Here is a 24,154-nt window from a genome sequence, read left to right as displayed (position 1 = left end):
ATTCTATTTCCAATAGTTTATAACCCAAGTCAAAGTAAACTAAGATGGGTCAAATTACCAGACAATCCCCTTTGAAATGTGAAATCTTGCTGTTGGCTGCAGAAGTCATGAAGAGTTGAGGATCAAGGATGTCATTCAAAGCATAGCTAGTGGTGGCAGGCTTGGCACAGCCAGCTGGGAGGAAGGGCTGAGCGAGTTGCTTGTGTCTGTACAGGCACAGAAAATGTGCCCTCTCTTACAGAGGAAAAATGTGTGGCCATGAACTTTTGTCCGTCTTTGATCTGTCAGCAGCATTTCCTTTTTGTCATAGATATGCTGTTGTCAATGAAATCAACAAGGTGGACCTGGGAGAAGTCTCTGTCTTTGTTTACTTTATTATGAAGCTTTCCCGGGTGGAAGGAGGAACATCCTATGTGGGATTCCATGGAGGTGGGTCTGGCCATCTCCCTACTCTTGAACTGGCTTCAGGCAATATTTCTCTTGTTCAACTACCTTTTTAATGCTTAAAATCTGGAACCAGTGGGCTGTCAGAGCTGCTTCCCTTACCCACAGAGATGGCCCCTGGGCAGTCGGTACCTTGCAGCCCTAGTCTTTTCTGTGAGAGCACCTTGCCTTGCCCACTGACAGGTGAATCCTTTTTCTAGTCAGCTGGAGAGCAGCAAACACACACGATGCTAACTGCATTGTCCTGTTGTTCTCCAGGAGACTCCTGAGTACATGCTTACATGTTCTGCTTTCAGCAGCAAGGTTCCTGCTGTGTGTGTTGGGTTCCAAGAGCCTCAGAGGCCCAGTAGCATGTACATCCTGCCAGTTAGGGTAGTGTGCGTTAGCATGTTCAAAGAAATTGCCACTTTCCCTTTCTGCATCAGGAAGTGAGAGTAAGCGAACTCTGAATGTGAACTGCTAGCCCACAGGTCCTGGGAGATAATTCTTGGGAAGCTCTTCTAAAAGAGCATGGTGCAGGTGTGAAGCTTTGTTGGTTTTTTTTCTGCCCTCTGTTTTTAGGACTGTGGCAGTCGGTGCATATAGACGATCTCCGTCGATCCAAGGACATGATCTCTGATATGACTGCCCTGCAGAACCTCACCATCAGCCAGATGTTCTGTGAAGATTCAGGTAAAACCAAAGGTGAGCTGCCTGCTGGCTGTGCCAGCTAGTGGTGTTGATATGCCAGTGGGGAAAAGGGGGGATATGGTCCCAGACTTGGTGCTAATGGAACTTATGCCTAGTACAACATAGGTAATGGTTTTCCCTGCTCAGCATCTGGTGTTTTTTGTGGGGATCACCACAAAGCTACCAACTTGTATTTGTAGTTAGTTAGTTACTGCAACTTTGGGTTATTGAATAAGTTAAATTGCTAGTTTTCCCTTTTTCTTTTGGCAAAAATGTGGTATTAGCACTGCTCAGCACCCTGAGTGCTCTGTCTCAGCCCTGGAGGCAGCAGGTGCTGCATGGCAGGGACTACTGACAAGGAGTCGCTCCAGAGAATCTCTCACTTATGTGAATGTAGATCTGTTCACTTAAACCTGTAGGAAGGTTAGAAAAGGCTTTTTCTTTCCCCTTAGTTTTTTGTTATGCTTCTTGCTTTTGCCATGCTGCCTTAAGAAATTCTGGTAGAGCTTAGAATTAGCTCTAAGTGTTGTAGTTCTTCCATTTCTTGCTGCATGAAGCTTGACAGCCCTAGCAGCCGTAGCTGTGTTCAGAGAGGTGGATCTCAGCTATTCATGCAGGTGATGATGAATTGACAGATGTTCTGCTGCTCTGGGATGCAGTTGCTAAATAAAATCTTGTCTGACAGAAGCAGTACCCTTCTGCACCGTTCTGATAAAAATTCTACACCTCAGTTGCAGCTCTGCCTGTGAATGGTGAAGAACAGGAGCCAAACGAGATGGAGGCTGAAACACCAGTGCCAGAAGCAGATCACTATGAGGTCGGTGGAGAATACATGTGTTTGCTTCTCAGCTGTCCATATGGCACTCTGCTCTGTCATCCATAGGTGCAACGTGCCTTTTTGCATCCTAGTTCCCTTGAAATCCATCAAGAATATTATTTGTATCATGAATGTCAATGATCAGTCACAAAGTCCTCCCCCTGCTGCCTAATCAATATCAGCATTACTAAAGAAACCATTCTAAGAAACCTCTAATTCCTTAGTTGTTTTGTACTTGTAACTTTCAAAAATCAGTTTTAAGAGCTTCTGTTGTCTTTCTGCACCCTGAAGCTGAGAACTGTGATTCTGAGCTTGCCACTCCAGCTGTTTGTGCTTTCTGGCTGAGGTGTGCATTCGAAGCTGTGCTGGAGTTGGATGTGGGCTTTGCTGTGCTGCAGCCATATTAAGACTGGCTCACATTCCACTGACAGCATCAGCTGGAGGATGCACAGTACGAGGGTGACTGCATGTGTCTTTTGACCCCCTAGTGCCTAAGTGTCTCCCAGGGAGGGCATGTTTATCATTTCCACATTTTTTTCCCTGAACTGCTAAATTTTTCCCTGTAAGAGTCTTAATACAAATGCTGCGTCGCATGCCAGTTTGAAAGTTGCATTGTATACTTGATAGCAAAAGAACAGCTTAGATTTGCAGCCTGAGATGAGAGGAAAACTTGGAGATGGGATGTCAGGAGGGACAGACCCTTTCTAGAGAACACTATAATCATTTTAAGAGGAATGTGTTGGGCAAGGGGGTAAAACTGAAAAGTAATGAAATTATTTTCACACTTTTCTGGGAAGGGTGAAATCCTGGACACTACTGTACTTCTGAGGACCTGTGTACAAAGCGCTGTGGGGATGCTACAGGACCAAAATGAAGATCTTAGTCGAAGCAGAAAGCGAATTAATATTCTCCTTGGCCTTCTGTCCAAAGAGGATGACTTGAAAGGTATGTGCTCCCTGGCTGCAGCAGGTAGTGTCCCTGAGCATCTAGGGGACCACCAAAACATGTAAGTTTATTCACTGGGAACCCAAAGGTCAGTGGTGCTTGCTGTAATACAGACAAGGTGGATCTCCCAGGCAATCTCCTGAGAGCATGTGTCTGTGCTCCAGTCTGTCACTCGTTTTGATGGCTGTAGGGTTTTTCCTGGAGTTCAGATTGGCTTTTTCTCTGGCTGTGCAAGCCCTGGTGGCTGTATCTTCCACGTTCCCGCCCCCCAGCCCACCTAGTTGGCTAATTACTGAAACAATTGTAAAATGCTGCGCTTGGTGTGGTATTTGGATTTGGATCCAAAAGCCGTGGAAAAGAAAATGCAAGTTCCCTGTTGTTTTCTAGCCTCTTTCCTGAAGATAATAAAGGCTCGTCTCTCCAACCTTTTGAAGAAGCAAGAAGAAAATTCCCTTCACCCAAAAAACTGGGTGCTTCGGGAGGCTTCCAACCTCAGTGCTCTCCAGGAGGCAGGCACCTTCAGGTGAGGATAGCTGCACTACCTTGTAACCTGCAGGCTTCCAGGAAAAATCTGCAAATGACAACTGTGTGGCAGAGACAGCAGTTTTGTGTAATCTGAACGTTTGCAGTGTCAGTCTCTGGTCTGTGCTGGAAGCTCTCTGAAGGCAGTTTTATCCTCTCTTGGTCCTAAAGGAGAGTGACTTACAGCTGAATGGGCTGTACTGGGACAGGAATGCACAAGCGCTTTGAGTGGAACAGTGGGACTACAGGCAAGCCACAAGTGAGAGAAATGTAGGGGGTTTTGTTGGCAATATTTTTTCCCCCTTAAAGGCAGGATTAGGACATTCCCGCATACGAATGTCAGCAGTTTTTCAGGATGGCCACCTCCTGATTTGCTGATATCGTTGCTCACCTTCCCTCTGGGTTTCTTGGTTTCTTTCTGCCCCCAAAGGCACACCTTGTGGAAGCGAATCCAGAACGTGATCACTCCATTCCTGGCTCTCCTGATTGCTGTCATAGACAGAAATGGCAATCTGGAGCTGTTGGTCAGGCCGGCAGCTGCGTGGGTGACAAACCTGTGGATGTTCATCTTCAGTGATACAAAACTTCTGACTGTCCCTTACAGTGTGGGTAAGAACAGGTGAGCCACCGGAGAGAGCAGCAGGAGGGCTTGGCTGGCAGCACTGGGACCAGTCCAGCACTGGCTTCAGATCCTTGTGGAAGTTTGCTGGTTGCTCCCTGGTGCTGTGCCAAAGGCAGCAGGACAGTTCTTGGTGACTTCAAAAGTCTGTTCTTTCTATCTTATCTGCAGTATTCCTGGGCTTTGCTCTCTATCTCTTGGCATGCTCACACTTCTTACCCAGCCCCTGGAGCCCACGTGTCCTGCCATTACAGCCCTTTTGCCAGGGAATGCTTACTGAGTAAGTAAGTCCTAATGCTGCACAGTTGACAGGATGGGCTGTATTAAGGAGCCCTTCAGTTCCTTCCTTTTTCCCTCATCTCCTTCTAGGGCTAATTTCTTGCTTTCTGCAGCTTCCTGCCTCCTGCCTGAAAGTGTTTCTCAGGCAAAAGCCCAGTGCATTAATGACCTTTTAATTTCCTAGCTCTCAGCCAGAGATAATTCTGGTGCAGAACAACATGATGGTGTCTGCTGATGCTGGGAATGAGATGCCCTTCAGCTGGAGGATAAAGGAGTACTTGGATGAAATGTGGCTGGAAGCTCAATACATCCAAAACACCGAAGGTGAGAGCCTGGCTTGAGCTCATGACACTGACCGTCTCCATCTGCCTGCCCTATAAACTCTGGTTTGTCACTACCATGCCTTTACCCTCTTGTGACCCTGGCATCACCTTCCATCCCACTGTGCTCATATGAGCCAGCAGAGCTTTGTGCAACTAGCTTTCCCTTGTGCTTCTCACTATTAGTCTCTCTGGCATATTCTGTGCCAAGAGTTAATGACAAGGTGAGATTCCATAAATACGATACTGGTGCCTGGGCTGAGAAGGCCTGGCTTCAACTCCCTCTGCATGAGAAGGCTGCTGTGTGCATCAGTGATTAATTACGTGTCAGTCTGTTTAGGATAGAAGCTGTGTCAAACCCAGCCTCCTCCTAATATTCAGCTCTTTTCTGCATTCTCATTTTCCAGACCAAGCTGAGAAGTTTGTGGATATCTTCCAGAAGACTGCACTGGGAAAATTTATCTCTGCTCTGACTGAGGAAGAAAGGCAGATGCTCTTCCAGTGCTATATCACAGACTTCATTGTCTTGACCATTGGCGTGTCCTCCGTAGAGGAGCTGCAGGTCAGTGTCTGGAGCAAGAGCTGGAAACCCTTTGGGCGGAAGTGGAGTATGATGCCAGTGAACATGCCTTTCTGTATCAATGTTGCTTTCTCAAACAAAATCCCCCTCTGAGACAGACTCATAGTAAGGTAGCTACAAAGCAAATGCATTTTACAGTGGCTGCAGAGATTGCTGAGACCTTACTCAGAAAAGCAGTTCCATAGGAGCACCTATGAGGATTGACACATCATTTAAGGCTGTATTTGTAAAGTACTAATTCTCTTCTTTCAGAGTTTTCCAGGATTACCAGTACAAAATAAGTTATAAAAGTTCTTTTTTAACTTTGATTTTGATTTTTTTTTTCCCTAAACTTTCAGTGTCTGCGAATTGCATTCTTATCCTGCATAGAGGAATGGAAGGCAACATCTCTCAGAAGAGAAGAGACAGTGCCTTCCGTGCCTTGGGTGCACGTTGGATACAATCGGTTCAGGAGCCGCCTGCAGAACTTTGCTAGGATCCTGGCTGTACATCCCAATGTGGTTGCCTACCTCAATAACCAGGAAGAATATGGAATACCACATTCAGAGATGGTAAAGTCACTACCCCAGGCATTTTGTGGTCCTCAGCCCTAGCAGAGAGCTGTCTTCACTGAATTAGCTAGCGTTCAGTCTCCTTTTGATTTCAGCAACAGTAAAGTGGGAAGCACAAGCTCTGTCAGGGTCCTCAGCATTAGGAATACTCTGCTGTTATCATTGTTACTAGCAGGTTTTGAAACAGTTTGCCCTGCTTTCGCAGAATCAGTTAATAGGATGTGCTCCAAATCATGACCGTGAGAATTCCAGAGCCTAGGATAATCAAGTAGAACATTATTCAGTAGAACATATGCTGTAGCAAACCAGATCAAGAATCCAAGGTTTGTAAATAATTCTGAATGCAACTGTTGTGTTATACTTACACCCTGTGTGTGTATCTAGGTTTTAGATGTGTTGGCTGCAATGGCATGTGCTGAAGAGCTGGAGAGTCAAGTGCAGACAGCCCATCCAGAGAACTGGCTGCAGAAAGTGAAGAATCTTCGTATGCCCATTGAATATATTTGTAAAGACAAGGATTTACAGAGCAGTGGGAGTCGGTGCTGTCAGCTGCTAAAAGAACTCAAGTATGTACCACAGATCTGCTCGCAATCTTGATCTTTTGTCTTGCCTTGTTCTTATTAACAAAGAACATCAGTACATGCTGAAAGCTGGTGCTGCTCTTCTCAGATGGAGATTTTGAAAACCATTCCAGGTTCCTGCTAGACTCAATTACATACCAAGCATCAAGAATCAAATTATCTTTTTTCCCCCATCTCTTGTAGATTCTCCCGCTAAATCTGACAGTATCATCCAGTGCATTCCAGCTGGGTTCAGGTGTTATTTAAAACTCTCCTTAGGTTTCCGTTAACCAGCAATGTCTCCTCCCCGCTTCATTCCCCGTATGTAATGACTGAGAGATGGGGAACTTGACTGCATCTAAGGTGGAGTCTTGTCTCTTGGAAGACAAGCCCAGAGAGTTACCCCAGTTTCTCACAGACTTGTTTGGTTTAACCAAAGTGAAGTAAGTGTAGTTAATTGTGATGATTATTTTTTTCATTATTTCCTTGATATAGAAGTCAGAGGTGTGAGCAGGTTTTCGCAGCAGTCCTAGTTCTGCTGCAGCTGTCTACAGGACAGGCTCCTATGCTGTAAGCTCACTGTGTTAGGTGCTGTTATGTGTTTTGTCCTTGACCAAAAAGCCAGGGCTGATACTCAAAGGGTAACGCAAGAAGTTGTGTGAGACATGCACAAATGCTGTAGTGGTGAGCATGGAAATCAGTGAGATGATTAGACTGACCTGGTACTGCACTTCCATTCATGCTGTCAGCTCACAATTGTACTTTTTGAAATCATGCTTTCTTTCACACAGTGTCTGCTGGAACCGGGTTTTCTGCATGTCTATGTTTGTAGAGCACGTGTTGGTTGGCATCAACACTCTGATGCCAGAATTTGAGAATTTAGTGAAAAAACATACTTTGCTTCTTGCCGAGGTAAGCAAAGATATGATTTTACGTCTTCCCTGTTTGCTTCTGCTGGTCATGTGAATTTTTGTCTTGGATATTAGAGCTGAGTCATTTAGCTTTGTCCTTTTCCTCTGCAGTGTTTTCAGCATGATTCAGACATGAAAACTCATCCAACTTTTGTTGCAGTGATGAAAGTCCTGTGCCAATGTAAGGATGAAGTCAGTAATGGGCTATACAGGTACTGACGCTGAGACAAGTCACAAGGTCTGGTAGGAGTACTGCGTATGTTGCCAGCGTATTTCTGGGTGTAAGGCAGTGCTGTATGCAATGCAGTGAAAGCCTAATGAAGAACAATAACTTCAATTTTATTCTACACCCTGAAACTAAGCAGTTAGCCAACTAGTCTTACATTATCTCCTCTTGGTCTAGTTGCAGATGAACATCTTAAATGCTTTTGGTAAGACAACATTGAAGCCGTTGTTTTCGTTGCTATTTCTGAATTACAGATATGGTCTGAAGGCATGTCCGATCTGCCTGGGAGAGCCGAAGGGTCCAGTCTGCCTGCCTTGCTACCATGTGTTCTGCCAGAAGTGCATCAGGACATGGCTAGTACCAGCACAGATGCATTGTCCATACTGCAGAGTTGCCATGGGGGATGTTAATTTAGATATCTCTGCGGAGCTCAGGTACTCAATCCCCTCCAAGGTGGAAGCATTGCAGTGAGGCTAGTTGTGTGAGGAAATGCTGATTTGCAACTCTGAAGTTGTCAACACGTCAGAATGGGTGGAAGGAACTCTGCTACGTTCTTTCTGGAGCTGGAACAGGTCCTGTCTGCTTTCTCCTTATTGCTTCAGAGGAAGGGAGGAAGTTGCTTTGGCCCCTGTAAGAAAACTAGTTACAAACCCATGAAAAATCATAGAATGATAGAACCGTTTGGGTTGGAAGGGACCTTAAAGATCACCTAGTCCCAAGCCCCACGCCATGGGCAGAGCTTCCTGTCAGTGGGAACTTCACCAGACTGCTACAATTTCTCAGATGTGATGGGTAATGGCATCACATTGCCATTTGTGATCTTAATTGTCAATGTGATACAGCTTTGCACACAATACTACTGAAGTGTTGCACAAATCCAGCTTGCTTCCTGGAAAGCTGGAAAAGGATGTCACCTTGGTGACTTTTTCTTGTGTCTGCTTTGCTTCATCCATTACTTGTGGTTCTGTATTTGAACATTGTCCTAATGCTTTTTACCCTTCTCCTAGAGAGGCCATAGCAAGAAATGCCCTGTTCCGGCAGAGATGCAATAATTTCTTCATAGATGTGGTCACGACTATGTGCTTCAAGGACAATGAGCCCCCTGAGGCAGAGGTGATCCAAGAGCTCCTTAATCTGCTGTTTGTTCATAGAAGCCTCCCAAAAGGTTCAGGTGAGCTCCCTTTGTCCTGATGCTCAGCCTCATGGAGCTGATTCTCTTGCTACTTTCTCTCACCTGCCAAAGTTATATCTTTCTTATCCCAACAGATCACCCTGTTATCTACACAAAACTTCTGTCACCATTTAATGATGAAGTGGATGAAACTCCCATCATCCGCTCAGTAATGCTGAAGCTTCTCTTGAAGTACAGGTGAGCACAGTCAGTCAACTGATGGATGTTACTCTGGGGGGTGGGTTCAGCTTTGGTTTTCATGACTTCATCAAACCCATCTGATGGTTCTCCTCACTTCCATGTTATTCATTGAATTTAAATAATTACAGGTGAAATTCATCCTGTGCCTGTATTAGTTATGCAGCTTAGCTGGCTTGTATGTAGCTTGTTTTAAAGTATCTGACCAGTCTGTGCCAAGGTTTACCTAGCTATTCTTAACGTAAATCTGTGCTGAATGTGGATGGCTTGGGTAGCCTAAAGGCAGCTGACTAGTTGATATGCTCTAGATCAGCAAAGCAGCAGTGCTCATCCACAGATACTTAATCAAGAATGATCTTTTTGTATGCTTACACAGACCTCTCAATTCACAGTGGCTCTTCCAGCCTCCCTTTGCAGTCAGTGCACAGAAAGCCATTTCTCAAGTGTGCTTATCTCCTAAATCAGATGCTTAAAATAGGTCAGATGACTTGTGCCCTAGAAATGCTAATTTAGCTTTGTTGATGATAAAAGCTTAGCACAGACTGTGAAGCTAGATGACATCTGGCAAAACACGGCACAATTGTTTTTCCATCTTCCAGATAGATCCAGAGTGACCCCCATGGATGTAACTAGCAGTTTGATCATGATTTAGAATATTAGTAGCTGTCAGTATTGCAGGTGTGACAAGGAGGTGTTTCTCTCTCCCCCGTAGCTTCAATGAAGTGAAAAATGATGTGCAACACTACCTGTTCCGGGTAGAGCACAATGAGATCCTAGAGAAAAACGATAAAAAAGAACTCTACTTGCTTTTTGTCAACTGCTTAGAGGTAAGGGTGCTGGATAGGTAAGAGCTGGGCAATAAAACTGTTGCAGGAATAAAAGTGTCAATACTAGAAACTCCTCGGCCATTTTAGGCAAGTTTCTTGTGCATGTAATTAGCTGCCCAACTAGAAAGCCCAAAAGAAAGTTAATATCAAATCAGTTGGTCAGAACCTGCTCTCCAGTAACGAGCCTTGCTTTTCGAGCTAAGGCTTGTGTGCATTCGCAGTGTTACATAATTTTTTTTTCTTGGACGCCTTGGGCAAGTGTCTTAAGTGTTAAGTGAGGCCCAAGAAGACTCGCTTCGACATAGTGCAGCAGGATGGGATTTCTAGTTTCAGTAGTCCACTGCTGGACTACTGTCTTGTTTTTGCAGACACTTTGTGTTTGCAGAGCTTGAGATTATTATGCCGTTTGGATTGTTCCCTTTCCTCCCCTTGCATAACTTTTAATGCATTGGACAACTTTAAGCAAACTTGATAGCAGGGTTTCATTTCTTATGGTCTTCATTAAAATGGTGACTTTGTAGATAGCAAGAATACAGATTTTGATCCTCAGGCAAAGATGGGTGGAGCTTGGCATCTTGGAACATGTGATGTGTGTCTCAGCATGTGTGTGGCCAGTCAGCATGCTCATACTACTTGTGCTCAGCTACATGCTTAGGAAATGTGGGAGAGAGCTTGGGTGCATTACTGAAAAGGCTGTTTGGTGATGTGGCAGATCTTTCTGGTGCTTATCCTAGAGCTCTTGGGGAGGAGCCAATGGCATTGGGGTGGAGGGTGCTGAGAAAGACATGAAAGTTTAATGTGCTTGATGCAGTGGAGATAATGTCCCTTGCAGTGGTACTTTATGATTTAAGCAGTTCTGCTACTCATGCAACATTCTGGCCTATCTTTAGGATTCCATGTGTGAAAAGTCTGAGAGCAGCCTTGGATATGAGGACAGAAACTATCTGCCTAGAGACAGAGGCTTTCCAGAGAACTATTTCCCAATGAACAATCAAGAAACTCTTCAAGAATCATCTGTTGAATATCTGCAGGCAGTAGCCAAAGTTCGCTTGTACCTGAGTAAGGCTGTAGAGCTGCTCTTTGACTTGCATGAGCGCACAGGTAAGTTTTAACTATTCTGCTGTCAAATGGAAATGCTGTATACAGAGCAGAGTCGCTGTGGGAGATGGGCTGGACATGGTAAAGACACCTGTGCCGTGCTAGAACTTGTTTTGGTGCATGGACAAGAATGAGTGCATCAGCTTTCTTCTCTCTTCCATTGGGAATGCCAGTCACTATTTGTCCTCTTTACCACGTATTGAAGCGCTCTATAACTAGCAGCAAGGCTGTGGCAGTGACCCCTAGGGTGCAGTTATGTAGCAGTTGTGCCTTTGGAAGGAGATTTATCTTAGCCTCCAAGTGCTAACAATGAAATTTTATTTAGAGCCAGCTAAATTGAACTTTAATGAATAAATGAATAAAGCATAAATGATGCTTCAGATATGTGACTGCTTATTGTTTTATATGAAAAAGAGCTTTGTGCAGCTAAAAAGGATGAAGAGATATAGAGGAATGAAGCTGGGTTAATTAATATTGATAACATACAGCTGTGGGCTGGCTTCAGGGGCGGTGGGTTGGCTGATGTAGATAAGGTGCAGCTGTGGCTGGTTCTGTTAAGTGGTTGGGCAGCCAAGGAAGAGAGAGGAGGAAGAAGTAAAGGGAAGAGAGAGAGAGAGTGTGCCCTGGATGAGGAGAGACTAGGAGAAGGCAGCAGAGATACTGGCATGAAGAGTATGTTGGTATGTGATGGTAAAAGACCTTGTTACAGCTGGCTAGTTTTGAGAGTGCTGTGACAATGAGATACTTCAGAAAAAATAAAAGAAGTTTTGAGCTGATTTGCTGACTCAAAGGAGAACTCAAAGCAGTCTCAGATTCTTATGCTGTCCATGAAGCATCAAAGTGTGGTAACATAACTAATTTCAAGGGACTTCAGTGTCCAGCCCCTGCATTGAGGATGTTAGGCTAGCAAAACGCATCCCAGGAGATCACTCTTAAGGAGCACCATCACCTTGGCAGTTGAGATAATGGAAAGCCATTACTGAGCCAAGATGGAAGAGCTCCAAGAATGAACTACCAGTGAACGGGAAAACTTCTCCTTGAGAGAAGGAAATGGGAGTCATCCTCTGTTGAAGAATGAATTATTGTCTAAAATCTGACTGAGGAAACACTAGATAAGCATCTGAGGAAGAGAAGGCTTTTAAGTTCTCCTGTATAATTAGTCAGTACCAGTAAAAGGGGCTTGGTGCTACAGCTAGCACTGACAGAAAAGTTTTACAAAGTAGAATGTGGTTTTGCCTCTTTTCTTTTTTCTTCCCCTGCTCCAGAGCAAGACCAGGTAGAGGAGAAGCAACGTTACCTGGGAAATGTGAGGGTGTTCTGTAGCCTCACCAAAAATGACTGGCATCGTGTTTACCTAGTCCGGAAAATTGCTAGTCAGTATGGGATGGAATTTGCTCAGAAGCTTGTCACAGAGGCGCAGTTTAACTGGGTGTTCCCAGCAGAAATTCTGCAACAGGTAAAGAGGTGTCTCCTTGGAGATGGCTCTGGTCTCCTCTTAGTCTCCAGTTTGTGCTGCTTTGGGGTGTTTCTACTGTTGCGTGGCTTTTGGGGTACTCACTACATTGGGAGTGGTTGTGAAGTTGGCTCGTCCTTGTTCTCTATGGAATGGAGTCTAAGGCAGCAAGAAGCCGTTTGGGTTGCCATGCCTGCCTGCTGTCTCTTTGTGAATGCTGAAACACCACAGTTCTTGGGAGGAAGAGGAGGTCCTGCCTTGTCCAATGTTGGTGAGTGGTCCACAGTGCCCACCATGGGCTTTTCCCTTTGTAGGTACAGAACAGCCAGTCTAATCACATCGATCGTTACCTGGCATGTGGCGAGAATTACAGAGTCCTGCGTGATGCTGTGGGGAAAGCCATGATTGAGTGCAAGATTGAGGGTCTTCTCAAGGCAGAGAAGGTAGGGCACGCTCTCCTTACCGTAATCCTGTTGTGGATTCTGCATGGTCAGTGTTTAAGCTTTGTGTTTTTGTTGGCAGTGCCTCTTCTAGTAGAGAAGTCTTGGATGCCTTTGTTTGAAAGTTACTGTGGTGGCTGCTGGCACACATACGTTTGCTTTACTTTCTCACCTGTGTTCTAGCATATGACACTTGGGTTATATCTCATCTTGCTTTTCTCCCTTGTAATCTATTGTAGCAGTTTGTTTTGCAGTATGCAATACAGGCACCTTGTAGCCAGCTGCTGGGAGAGTAGGCAGATAATCAGATGCTTTTTGCCCTCTCTGCCTTCCTGTATCTGCCTCACCTTGTACCTTGCCATGCAAAAATCAAAGTGATCTCTGTGTAATTGTAACCTTTTTCCAGTATGTATTCTGTGTATGAAAATTTTCAGAAAGAAGTGTGCAAACAATGCACCTTTGAATGTCTCTGTACTATCTATTATCCACTGGTTGTGACTTACTCTTTTTTTTCCACTTGCGTGTTGATTTGATTTGCAGGGAAGGCATGTGCAGCCTGCTGCCTAGTGAGATTGCAATTCCAACTGGATGTTAGAAGAATAAAATACTTGAGAGGTTTCTGAGATATAACTCTCAGTCAGCTTGAGTGCTGGCAGATTACTCATTTATGGCTTGAACAGCCATTTCTGCATGATGTGCCTTTGTTTGTGGGGAGAACTTTTACCACAGACCTGCTGAAGCCTGCACACCCAGTAACTTTAGCTGTGACAGCTATAGCCTGTTCTCTGCCATACCATCAGTTCCTCTTTTCTAGGCATCTAGCAGCTCCCCGGCTGTACAATCTGTCCATCTGCTCCTGGCTATTTTCAGGGAGGTCACTGCCCTGTACGGACTTAGTGACTCGAGTCTTCATCCCAAACAGCAGGTAAGATACTTCACTTTGGAAGCTTGTGACAAACATGCTTCAGGGATAAGGATGAATAAGATTTGAGTCATTGGTGGAAGAGCCTTTTGTTCTTCTGCCCCAAATACAGTTATGTCCTGATCTGAGCAGACTGGAAATATTTTCAAAGCAGGGGCAACGCAGCATGGGAAGCAGCTGATAGTCCTCTTCAGTTTGGTGGGTAATATCATGCTGGCTTGATTTCTTTTAAATATGTGCTTCCAGCAAACGGATGCTATGACTGAGTTCATCCAGAACTCCCAAGTCCTGAATTCTCCAGACCTGCAGCACCTTGCAGGTTCTCTTGTGATGAATGCACTGCCGTTTTTGACGGTGGATCCTCAAAGCTTAATCCGCAATGGAGCACTGATTGAAATGGCTGTTCACACCACTGCTGTCCTGCTGTGCGGGCAGAACCCTGTCCTGCAGCCCCTGAGGAATCTGGCATTCCATCCGCACACCATGGAGGTAAGGAGCTTTAACTGAGAGGACAATTCAGCTTATTTCTGGTTCTTCCATGTATCTTCTGGATCCGCTGTAACCTAACCTGTCTTAACATCAAAAGCACCAACCTGTTGTTTCAGCTGTGAATTACCAATGTATGATTTCTTCAGTGTTGTTGGGATTAATTAGCACAGCACAAGCTCTGGACTTGATACCTTTTCAGAGTACCTCTGCATCCTGAGCAGTATCAGGCAAATACTTTGTGTGAGTGAGCAAGTCTGAAAGCAGTTGGCAGGTCACACTGTGGAGACCTGTGTGCTGTAGGGGGTGATGGCTCCTGGAGCCCTGGGCTGAGTCAGGGTGGAGGGATCTGTGCCTCTACTTCTGGCTATCCAAGCTGTAAGGAAAAGTGCTAATACACACCAGGGTACATCAGGCCATCCCCAAGAGGAATCTGGTTCAGGGTGTCTAGAGAGTGCACATGCAAGTCTAAACAATACTGACAATTTCTAAGAGTGGATTTTCAAAGGCAGAATTTGAAAATGTGAATGTATGTCATCTGCATGACCTCTGCTTTCAGATGTTTCCATTAATGAATCAAGAACCAGTGAGTGACTGCTACAGGAGAGAACTGCTTTATAGATTCATTTGTCATCTTTTTTCCTTTTTCCTCCTTAGCACTCTTTTCTGCCTACGATGCCAGAAGATATAGTGGCTCAGGCGAGGGCCTGGGAAGGAGTGGCCACTCTGCGCTGGTACAGTAAGTGCTCCTGGCTGGCTGTGAAACAAACTGAAGGATAATCCCTGGGTTTTGAATGAAGCTGTTCCGAATGTGAAGACAGACACTCTCCTCAGCATGAGTTATCCTTTGTAAATTAAGATTTGTAGCTATGGTTTATGTGGGTAATGCACCAAAGTGCTTTGAGCTTCTGCACTCTCAAACTTTGTAAACAACTACAAGCTTGAGACTAAACAGAAGACCTGTCCTCTTACTTCTGGCAGTGTTTAAGTGCTGTGAGCAGAAGAGCAGTCCTCTGCCACCTTCAGCTCTGTTTTCCACAGTAGGATCTTACTGCGGACTAGGAATCTGGGTGGGGGAATGTTCAGGCTTACCAGCCCATTTGGTATTCAGTAACAGAATCTTTCAGGCTTCCATTCCTTGTTTCTCAAGGAGAGAAGCACTGAAAAATTCTTTGTGTTCCTACATGGGCCTATTGCTCCTTTTGAGATTTGGGATGTTCAGTGCCTTCGATTAGATCTTGGAGTGTATTTCTTGCTCCGAGATAATGGTCCATGTGAGAGGAATTAACAGGGATTTCATGAATGTCTGTCTTGTAATACTGTCCTGTTTTGTTCCTCTTTCTTGGTAGCATGTCCAAATGGCCACCCCTGCACTGTAGGAGAGGTAAGAATTTGAGACTGATGGGTTTTTAAGCAGGAGGTGTTTTCCACAAACTAGTTTTTTTTACTGGTTTTAATGTTTTATTGCACATTGGTTCATCTTCTAAACTCTATATTACTAATCGTTCTGCCATTGTAATGTAAAATTTAGAATAGCTTATACCATAAATGTAGCAAACAGGAAAGGCAGAGGTCCTTTGCAAGTATATGGCAGCTTTTGAGTTAACCAGTTACAGCCTGGATTTTTTTTTTCATTCTCTTTCTCTGGTGGAGAGGCTCTTACTCTGGAATTCAGTGTTCTCATTTTACCTTTTGCTAGTGTGGCCTCCCAATGGAAACTAGCCGCTGTCTTGATTGTGGTGCTCAGGTTGGAGGGGAACAGCATAAACCACTGTGTGGCTTTCAAGAATTCCGGTATGCTTTCATTCATTAACCTTTTCGGCACTAAATGATGCAGTACTTGCCTGTCATACTTTCAAGGCAAAAGGTACCAACCACTTCATGCTGCTGTCTGAAAGGTGGGATTCCCGGTTGGCTTGGACACTGGTCTCTGCGGGAGAAGAGGCTGAGCTGTTAGGAGTGCTGGTATAATTCTAACTCTGCAGAAACTGGCTTAACATAAGATCTTGTCAAGCTGCTAGTTTAGTTTTTCATTTCCCTGCTCATCCAGGCTGATATAAGTTACGTGGTTTTACACCAACATATAGTAACAGGCAATGCTTTCTTAAATGGATCAGCATGACTGAAGAACTTCTACCAAAGCTCCCCTCCTCCTTGATTGTCTGGATCAATACTTTAATGTTCTTACACAAGGGCTGTAAGTTACTAATTCGAACAGCAGTGGCTTCTCGTCAGTCCAGCATGGAGTTGGCTAATCTCACCCTACAGGGCTGGATGTTGCCTCTTTCCTAGAAAACATATTAGGAAGAGTTGTCTAAGGAAGAGTAATCAGCCAGCAAAACCAAATAAATTGACTTGTTTGTTTACAAAACTTACTGGAAATCCTCATTCCCCTGCAGCACTTCTAACTGGCAGCTTCTATGGCATTCAAAGAACTTATGGGTCAAAAAGACAGTAGTGGGTATCAAAGACATCTCTTGTGTGTCTTTTGTTAAGGAAAAAAAAAAAAAAATCTCTATATACTTTCCAACAGGAGAAATGAAGACAGAACTCAAACTGGCCATATACTTGGAGATCCACAGCAAAGAAAAACAGCGGGAGTGTCTGATCGAGCCATGTCCCCAGTTGTCTTTGTTCTGATGCGCTTGCTTACACATTTGACAATGTTACTGGGAGCTACAAAAGATCCTCAGGTACCTTCCAATAATAGTGGCTGCATGAAATGTAGTGAAACCTTTGATGCTGGTCCTTTTCATCATATTGCCAAGTAACTAAGGCAGGCTTTTAAGATGCAAGACCCAAATTCACTTCTTTGCCGGGAGTGATTTTGGTTCTTTCATGCACTTGCATGTGTGCAGCTACCCACATACCTGCCTTTATTTGTTCAAGTGGTAGGAATCCTCTAGGATGCAGTTGACTTTCTGGTGAGACTGTAGTTCTGTGCGACATGTGCTTGAGCTGGGTGTTGCTGGCTATGCTTATTCTTATCTTTTGTTGCTCTTTAGTCATTGGAAAAGATAATCAAGCCACCAGTGAAGAACTCAGTGCATTTCCTGCAGCAGCATATTCAGGAGGACTTGGCACAGCTGACAATAATTTTGGGGAAGAGTGCGGATGATTCCGTCAACATCTTTCATCTTGTCCTCAGCAGCCTTCTCAAGGACCCCCATCAGCACCCAGGCCAGTGTAAGGAAAGTGACCTGCTATATCAGCATTTTAAGGGCAGCCCTCATTTACCTTTGCTAACAGGCTGTTTCTAACAAGAAGCAGCTGAGCTGATGAGGAAGATCCATAAGTCTAAGGGTTGTTTCTTACTGTAGGGGGTGAAGAATTTTTGGCTGTTTACTTCTCTTTTGGTCAAGTATTTGAGTTTGCAGGGTTTGGTGTATAATTCTGGAAAGGAATTACTGAATAAATAACCTCATGAAATGTTGACAGAGCTTTCAGCTCACAGCAGAGGTAGCTCATGCTGTGTATGTATATATACTATACTGCCCTCTGAATGACTACCAAGAAGCTATTTGGTAGAAGAGGGATGGCAGAGTATGGTTCACAGTAGAATCTGGAGTTGAAGTTGATGAGTCATCGTCATAGAGGGATTTATATGTAATAGCCGTATTTTTAGTGTGTAACAGCACAAATCAGGATTCCAAGTGCTGTTCTTTGATCTGCCACTGATCATGCTCTGACCTTGGACAACTTGTGTAACCTCTCTGGGATTATGACTGACTTGTACAAATGTCCACATAATTCAAATGAGTGACTGGACTGAAGCTTCTGAAAACCTGCAATCACTGTGTGCTGTTTTGAATGACACTCTCCAGCTAGACCAGGATGTGCTCATCCAGCTTCTAGGATCTCTGTAAATGGTCTTGCCTCGTCATGCTAACTTGCAAGGATGTCACATCTGGAAACTTGGAGAATCTGTGCTTTCTTTTAGCTGAAATATTGCAGATGTAAGAGTCTAAATATTGCTGTTGCAGGGCCAGTTCAGTTTGATGATGTGCTCTCCACCAAGGAGAAGAGAAACAACTGGGAAAAAGATGTTGCAAACACAATTATTGTTCCTGAATTGGAGGTGAGAAACTTGCTGTATAAAATTTCAGCTGCTGTGTGCAGTTCAAAGTTGACTAACTTGGAAATCTGACCTGCTGTAGAGTATCTGTGCCACACTTTTCTCCCAGCTATTCCTAAAGCCAAGCCATCTATGACACCACTGCAGGTTCACTTCAATTTGTAAGGGTCAACCAACTTTATTCTGTCTGTGGAAACGAGTATCTGAGACTAGAGTTGTGCTATGATGATTTTGTATACCTGGAAGAGCAGAAGTGTCTCAGCTCAGTTGAATGTATTTGTCCAAGTGAGGATTAATTTGGAACAACTATCTGCCTTCCCTGGCACCCACCACCATATACATAATCTCAAGAATGGAAGACCTGTGAGTTGCATGAACTGGAGAACTTTATGGTATAAACAGCTGTCTTGCAGTATGTTTTATATGCCTTTTCTAGGAGTTCATCTTCTGCTTTGACATGCTTGTGTCAATTGGTCATCATAGTGTAAGGGAAATAGACTCTAGTGGAGGTTCAACATGGCAGGACACTGCCAATTCTGATACCATTTTTTTTTTTTAATGCAGGATTTGGATAAGAAACTTCTGAAAATAAATAGACAAATACAAAAGGATGAGAGAATTTCTTCCAATCCAATAGTGAAAATAGTGTATGGCGACCCAGTCGCTTTCCTGTCCCAGCTGCCAAGGGACAGTCACATACATCATTCCAAGATGTGGAGCTGCCGAAAGAGGGTTTCGGTGGAGAACTTGGGCCATGTAGTCCAGCAAAAGAACGCAAAGGACAATGTCCCTCTCCTTTGGAAGTTTCTGCAGAAGGTGAGTGTGACAGAGGGGTGAGGGACCACGACGTTCAGAGATCAGTTTGCAGAATCACAGTCTGGTTGAGGTTGGAAGGGAACTCTGCAGGTAGTCTGGTCCAACCCTGCTCAGGCCAGTTGCCCAGGACTAAACCACTGCTGGATTATACAGTGTCCTTGTCCTCATAACTTCCTATAATCTTGAGAACTGCATGTGTAAAATATTTTTTCTTTTAAACATTTAAAAAGTAATTTCATAAAAGTATTCAAAAATGGTTTGTCCAACAACAACCTTACTCGTAGACCCCCTTTCCTCTTCTCCTCTTCCAGGAAACAGAATTGAGGCTGGTTAAATTCCTACCAGAGATTTTGGCTCTGCAGAGAGATTTGGTGAGGCAATTTCAGAACACCGCTGATGTCAAACACTGCTCAATCAGAGACTTCCTCAACGAATGCCCCTCAGGTGAGAAGACTGCCAAAACTGTAATTAGTGAAACAAAAAGTGCTGGATAGTCCAGTTGAAAACAAAGGTGAAAACTTCTCTTGATCTTACAATCTTAAGCCCTCATATTTTCCTTTTAACTCCCATCCAAATGATTGGAGACCTTAACCCTTGAGTTATGCTTGGAAAAGTCATCAGGTGACTTTAAAGATCATTTAAGCACAGGAAGATTGCTCACAAGGGCTGGGAGCTCTGCTCAGAGATAGGCAAGTTAAATCCCTCATCGCAGCAGTGGGTACATTGAATTTTCAAGCTCTGCCCTAGATCAGGGCCTGCCTAAAAGGTGGAATAGATGTCCTTCCCTTCCATTCATGAGCAGCACGTGGGCATTTTGTGGCAACTCCTTCAATTGCACTTAAGTACAATTACTTACTTTTTTAAGTACTTACAGAGAAGTACTTAAAGGTTATGCAGAATCAGACTGAGGATCCATCTAGCCTTGTCACCTGGGCCAACAGTAGTCAATAGTGGAAGAATACAAAGAAACAGAGCAAATGACTCAGTTTGATACCTAATGGTATTTAATGTCTGTTTAGTCTCTTTGGATCTCTTTGAGCCGTTGCCTAGAGTTCAGTGGTGTGCTTTCAGAATTCTTGTATTACAGAGAATCACGGTGTTGCCAATGAAAGGTGTTTCAAGGATTTGTCTTTCTGTTATTCCTCAGATGTGATGAGGGACCTGTTACAGAGGAGAGTGAATGTGTTTCTGTCTGTTTGGAACAAGCTGAGAGGCTCGCTGGACACCAACGGTGAGTAGCTTTCTTTGCCAGCATTGTTTCAAGAGTGATGGAAGCGAGGGCTTGCCAGTTGCCAGACCACGCTCCTCTGCTACTCCTCTTTGATAGTTCACATTCCTCCCGTAAGTGATGCTGAGGCATATCCTCAGAACTGACCTTGGCCATTAAAGGTTTAAGATCTAGGTGCAAACAGAAGAATTTGTTTCCCTCTTATAGTATTCTCACCTGAACTTGCTCCCTTTAGTGCTTATATGTAATGGAAAGAGCACTGCTTTTCTCTCAGGTTCTATACTTTCTCCTGACCTGTGTCAGCTCAAGAGAGGCTTGGTCATCATGGGCTAGCTTTAGGCGGGCCACCTCAGGCAGTCTTCTCTGCCTTTTATTTCAGGGGAAATTAAGCTTCCTAAAGGCTACTGTGATGCTGACCTGACCCTGGATATCAAGCTTGAGGTCCTTCTGCCACGTCGACAGGGGCTGGGTCTCTGTTCCACAGCCTTAGCCAGTTACCTCATTGGTCTGCACAATGACTTTGTCCACTCGGTGAACAAACTCGTCGAGGAAGACGATAGGTATGTTGCTATTCCAGCTAGGCGTTTCTGGGGGCTCTGTTGTACGACCTGCTACCATGCAATCAGCTTTCCCTCCTTCATAAAGGCTCCTCGTTCTAAGTAGAGGCTCTTTTCTGTTCTGCAGGTACTTGATCAGTCCATCAGAAGTGGCTGACCTGCACTTGATCAGCTATGAAGTTGATAGAGACCTGATCCCTCTGATCTTGTCCAACTGCCAGTACAGCATGGAGAAGGGAGGGGAGACGTTGCAGGACTTTGATCTGGAGAGGATCCAGCAGCAAGTCATCAGCAAGTTCCTGCAGGGGAAACCGCTCATCACCCTAACGGTAGGACAAGGCAGCTAGCTGTGTGTTCTGTAGACAGCTTCTTGGCTGGTGCTGGAGCCCTGCAGAGGTTACTGCAGCTAGGCATGCACTGCAGCAGGGTAAGCGATGTTACCAAAGCTTTACAACCATGCGTTTCCCTCCTGACAGGGAATACCTACCCTTGTGTACAGGCATGATCGCAATTATGAACAGCTGTTTAATGATGTCAGGAATAAGCTGGACCAGGTGAGTTTCTGCATTGGAGGAAACGGGGCAAGCATGTGACCCCTGGCAATCCTGAGAAACACTGGGTTTGTGTTCTGTCACTTGCCTTGTTCATCTGAAGGCTCGTCTGCTAATCTCCCAGCATGCCTTAAATAAATACAAACTTGCCTTTTGTCAGTCAGGATTTAATGAGGAAAGGGATATAGTTAAATACTTTCGGTTTCCTAAATCAGGGGCTCTGCCATCTTCTACGACTTTAGCAAATTGAGCAGCAATAAGGACTGGCTCTAGACTAATACTAGCAACTACTTTGGCTTTGGTTTTCAGAGTGCTCTCCCCAGTTCTGTGATGAACATGATCACCGGGGAACTACAGTCCTACAGTGATGTCTGTGATGCTCTGTCTGTTACTGAAATTACCTTGGGATTCCTGTCCATGGCTGGAGAGAATGCTGAAATGCTTCTGACTGACTACATTGAAAATGTTCTGCAGATGGGTGATCAGACGAACCCTCATGTACTGCAGGTGAGTCCTGAGAGCAAAGCTCTTGTTCTTACAGGGTAAAGTCTACACTGGTTTGTACTAAATCCAGCCAGTCTGATCTCCAAGCTCAGCATTAGTTCAGCTTGAAAAATATATGTGATAGAATTCTCTCTCCACCGTATTCAGTGGTGAGGGGGAAACAATTTTCCCTTCCCCTGCAACCAGCGTTTGCAAGGTGGAGCATCTAATGGCTTGTGATACTCAATAGGTTCTTGCAAAACCCAACAGAGAAAAGTCAGGCGCAGGGTGAGTGTGGAAGGTGAAACTCTTCTCTGTGGATCCAGGCTCTTCTGTCAGCACCAGGAAGGATAATTCTCAGTTGAGTGTCAGCATAACTAGTTGCAGTGCTAAAACTCCGAAAAGGGAGAACTTTCAATTATGAGTCAGCTTTCAGTGACACTGGCTTGCCTGGTGCTGAGCAGGATTGAAAATATCCCTTTACCTCTCAGAAGTGGTGATGGGGGGAAGGTTTTATCTCCTAATGATGTGTGAAAAGAGGTCCTGTACCAGTGGCAGCAAAGGCACTGCATTATAACAAGCATGTGTGACATAGCCCTATCACTTTCCCACTCCCTTTCGTGATACCAAAAGGATGGATTATTGAAGGCAAAATAAGGAAGAGAAAGAATTCGGTATTGCTTCTCCACCCAGGTTAAAAGGGCTCGGTGAGCTCCCTGCTGAACTCTTTGTGCTTGCATTACGCTGCAGTTTTGACCTGCATGGGCAGGGCAGGGTGTGGACAGGTTCCTAAATACATCCCTTACATCCAGGTTCACTCCATATATCTGTTTTTCTTTCAGGCTTTCAGACGATGTCACCTAAAGCACAACATAGCACTATGGCAACTTCTCTCTACACGCAAATCTGAGCAGCTTCTGCGCCTCAAAAGGGTAAGGTGCACTGATGACTTAAGTGCCTAATCAGCTGTTTCCTCTTCTCAAAATGAAGTTGCTCAGATGTGTATGGTTGGTTGTTTTTCCCCTCACTGCATTTTTAGGATCCTTTTGTAGATGTCAGTACAGTCTACAAAGCTGAGCTCACCCCAGAGATGGCCAAGCTCCTCAACACCTTCCTTATCCACACAAGGCTGGAAACCTTCCTGCAGGAGCTCCATGAAATTATAATCTTGAAGCTGAGACGTGTCAAAGATGTGGATGAATTAAGACCCACGTGGAGGTAAGTTATGCAGCCCAAACCAAACACAGTTGTTATTAACTTGAGCTTTTCTGTCTCTGAAAATGCTTGTGATGGAAACTGTTCCCTTGGCAAATGACTGTCATGATTGACACAAAGCAGAATCATCAACACTAAGAATATGCAGCTAGTTCCAAGACACACTGCCTGTTTCTGGCACGTATAACTCTTAATCTTACACAAGTTATTTTAGGAACACTGCTGGAATATACCAGGAGCTGCTGTTCATGGGCGCTAAAGATAAATGCGAGCACTTCTGGAGCTGCTCAGATGAGGACACTTGGCTTTCCATGCGCACAGCTTGGCCCTAACAGCTTGGTTCTGACCTGCAGCCTCCCATTTCTGGGTCCTTTAGCCTTTCTCTAAATCTGACTGGCTGTATAATCTTTCTTATTACAAGAGACACGTGTTAAAACTCTGTACTTAATATTAGTGTACAAAATATTATGTGGCAATTGTAGTTTGCGGTACAATATCTATTAATACCACTTTTGCTCTGTTTTCTAGCCTGAAGGAATCACTTATTCCTTACCTTGACGAAAAAGACTCTGAGTTAGCTACAGAGCTGCAGGAGCTGTTCCCAGATGAGATTCTTCTCTCTCATGCTACTGCTACATGGCGAGCAGCTGCGCTCTTCAAAAGGGAGCGCTGGGAGGTCTAGGGTGGGCCTACGACCCCCGCCCCCACCCCCCACTGCCGCGGCCCAGGGCCTTTGTGCCACAAACAGAGGGTCTTGGGGCAACTCTGGAACCTGGGCGAGCTGTTTTTTGGGGGTTTGGTGTTTGTTTTGGGCTGTGTTTTTACCGACTCCAGTACCAACAGCATGAGGCAGAGTCTGGGTGCATTCATGCAGTGGAAGGATGGTGGAGGAACAGAAGGCAAGGCAGAGACTTTGGAAAAAAACTGCCTGAAAAAGATGAAGGATTTTTTTTTTTAAAAAAAAGCATCATTCTGTGATCCTGGGAAAGACTTTTTTTTTTTTTTTTTTTGCCACTGCTTGTCTCTGCCAGGCTCCTCGGCCTGGCTGCTGCTGCGGGGCCCCGCTGTCCCGTCGCCGGGGGCTCAGCACCGCTGCGGAATCGGGGCCGAGCTGGCAAAGGGCCGAGGCTCTCCCCGGGCTCTCGCTCCCGCCGCCCGGCAGGTGTTTCCTAATAAAGCTGTTTCTCGAGT

At 44.8% G+C, this 24,154-nt stretch overlaps 1 protein-coding gene across 5 annotated transcripts in view; it reads left to right on the top strand.

Annotated features, from left to right (window-relative positions):
- Positions 1-24,152, top strand: part of RNF213 (ring finger protein 213) — a 55,397-nt gene extending 31,245 nt beyond the window's left edge. For 2 of the 5 annotated variants that reach the window (XM_080398382.1, XM_080398383.1), the window contains 37 exons: positions 311-429; positions 1,006-1,128; positions 1,845-1,930; positions 2,728-2,875; positions 3,263-3,398; positions 3,828-4,016; positions 4,480-4,619; positions 5,023-5,177; positions 5,534-5,746; positions 6,131-6,312; positions 7,098-7,218; positions 7,329-7,429; positions 7,698-7,877; positions 8,451-8,614; positions 8,710-8,812; positions 9,525-9,639; positions 10,530-10,740; positions 12,003-12,193; positions 12,505-12,633; positions 13,445-13,555; positions 13,799-14,041; positions 14,696-14,777; positions 15,388-15,422; positions 15,738-15,832; positions 16,572-16,731; positions 17,044-17,224; positions 18,022-18,116; positions 18,678-18,929; positions 19,241-19,373; positions 20,077-20,160; positions 20,537-20,717; positions 20,842-21,043; positions 21,191-21,268; positions 21,575-21,772; positions 22,591-22,680; positions 22,788-22,966; positions 23,492-24,152. In XM_080398382.1, the coding sequence (XP_080254508.1) occupies positions 311-429; positions 1,006-1,128; positions 1,845-1,930; positions 2,728-2,875; positions 3,263-3,398; positions 3,828-4,016; positions 4,480-4,619; positions 5,023-5,177; positions 5,534-5,746; positions 6,131-6,312; positions 7,098-7,218; positions 7,329-7,429; positions 7,698-7,877; positions 8,451-8,614; positions 8,710-8,812; positions 9,525-9,639; positions 10,530-10,740; positions 12,003-12,193; positions 12,505-12,633; positions 13,445-13,555; positions 13,799-14,041; positions 14,696-14,777; positions 15,388-15,422; positions 15,738-15,832; positions 16,572-16,731; positions 17,044-17,224; positions 18,022-18,116; positions 18,678-18,929; positions 19,241-19,373; positions 20,077-20,160; positions 20,537-20,717; positions 20,842-21,043; positions 21,191-21,268; positions 21,575-21,772; positions 22,591-22,680; positions 22,788-22,966; positions 23,492-23,645 (5,359 nt within the window). In that variant the 3' untranslated portion in view covers positions 23,646-24,152. The other 3 variants (XR_013929895.1, XM_080398384.1, XR_013929896.1) reach the window with 3 other exon arrangements.
- Positions 24,153-24,154: the final 2 nt, after the last annotated feature.

This window comes from Falco punctatus, assembly GCF_963210335.1.
Source record: "Falco punctatus genome assembly, chromosome: 1".
NCBI classification, from domain to species: domain Eukaryota; kingdom Metazoa; phylum Chordata; class Aves; order Falconiformes; family Falconidae; genus Falco; species Falco punctatus.
Note: the sequence above shows the minus strand (reverse complement) of the source record. Positions and strands in the feature narration are given on the sequence as shown.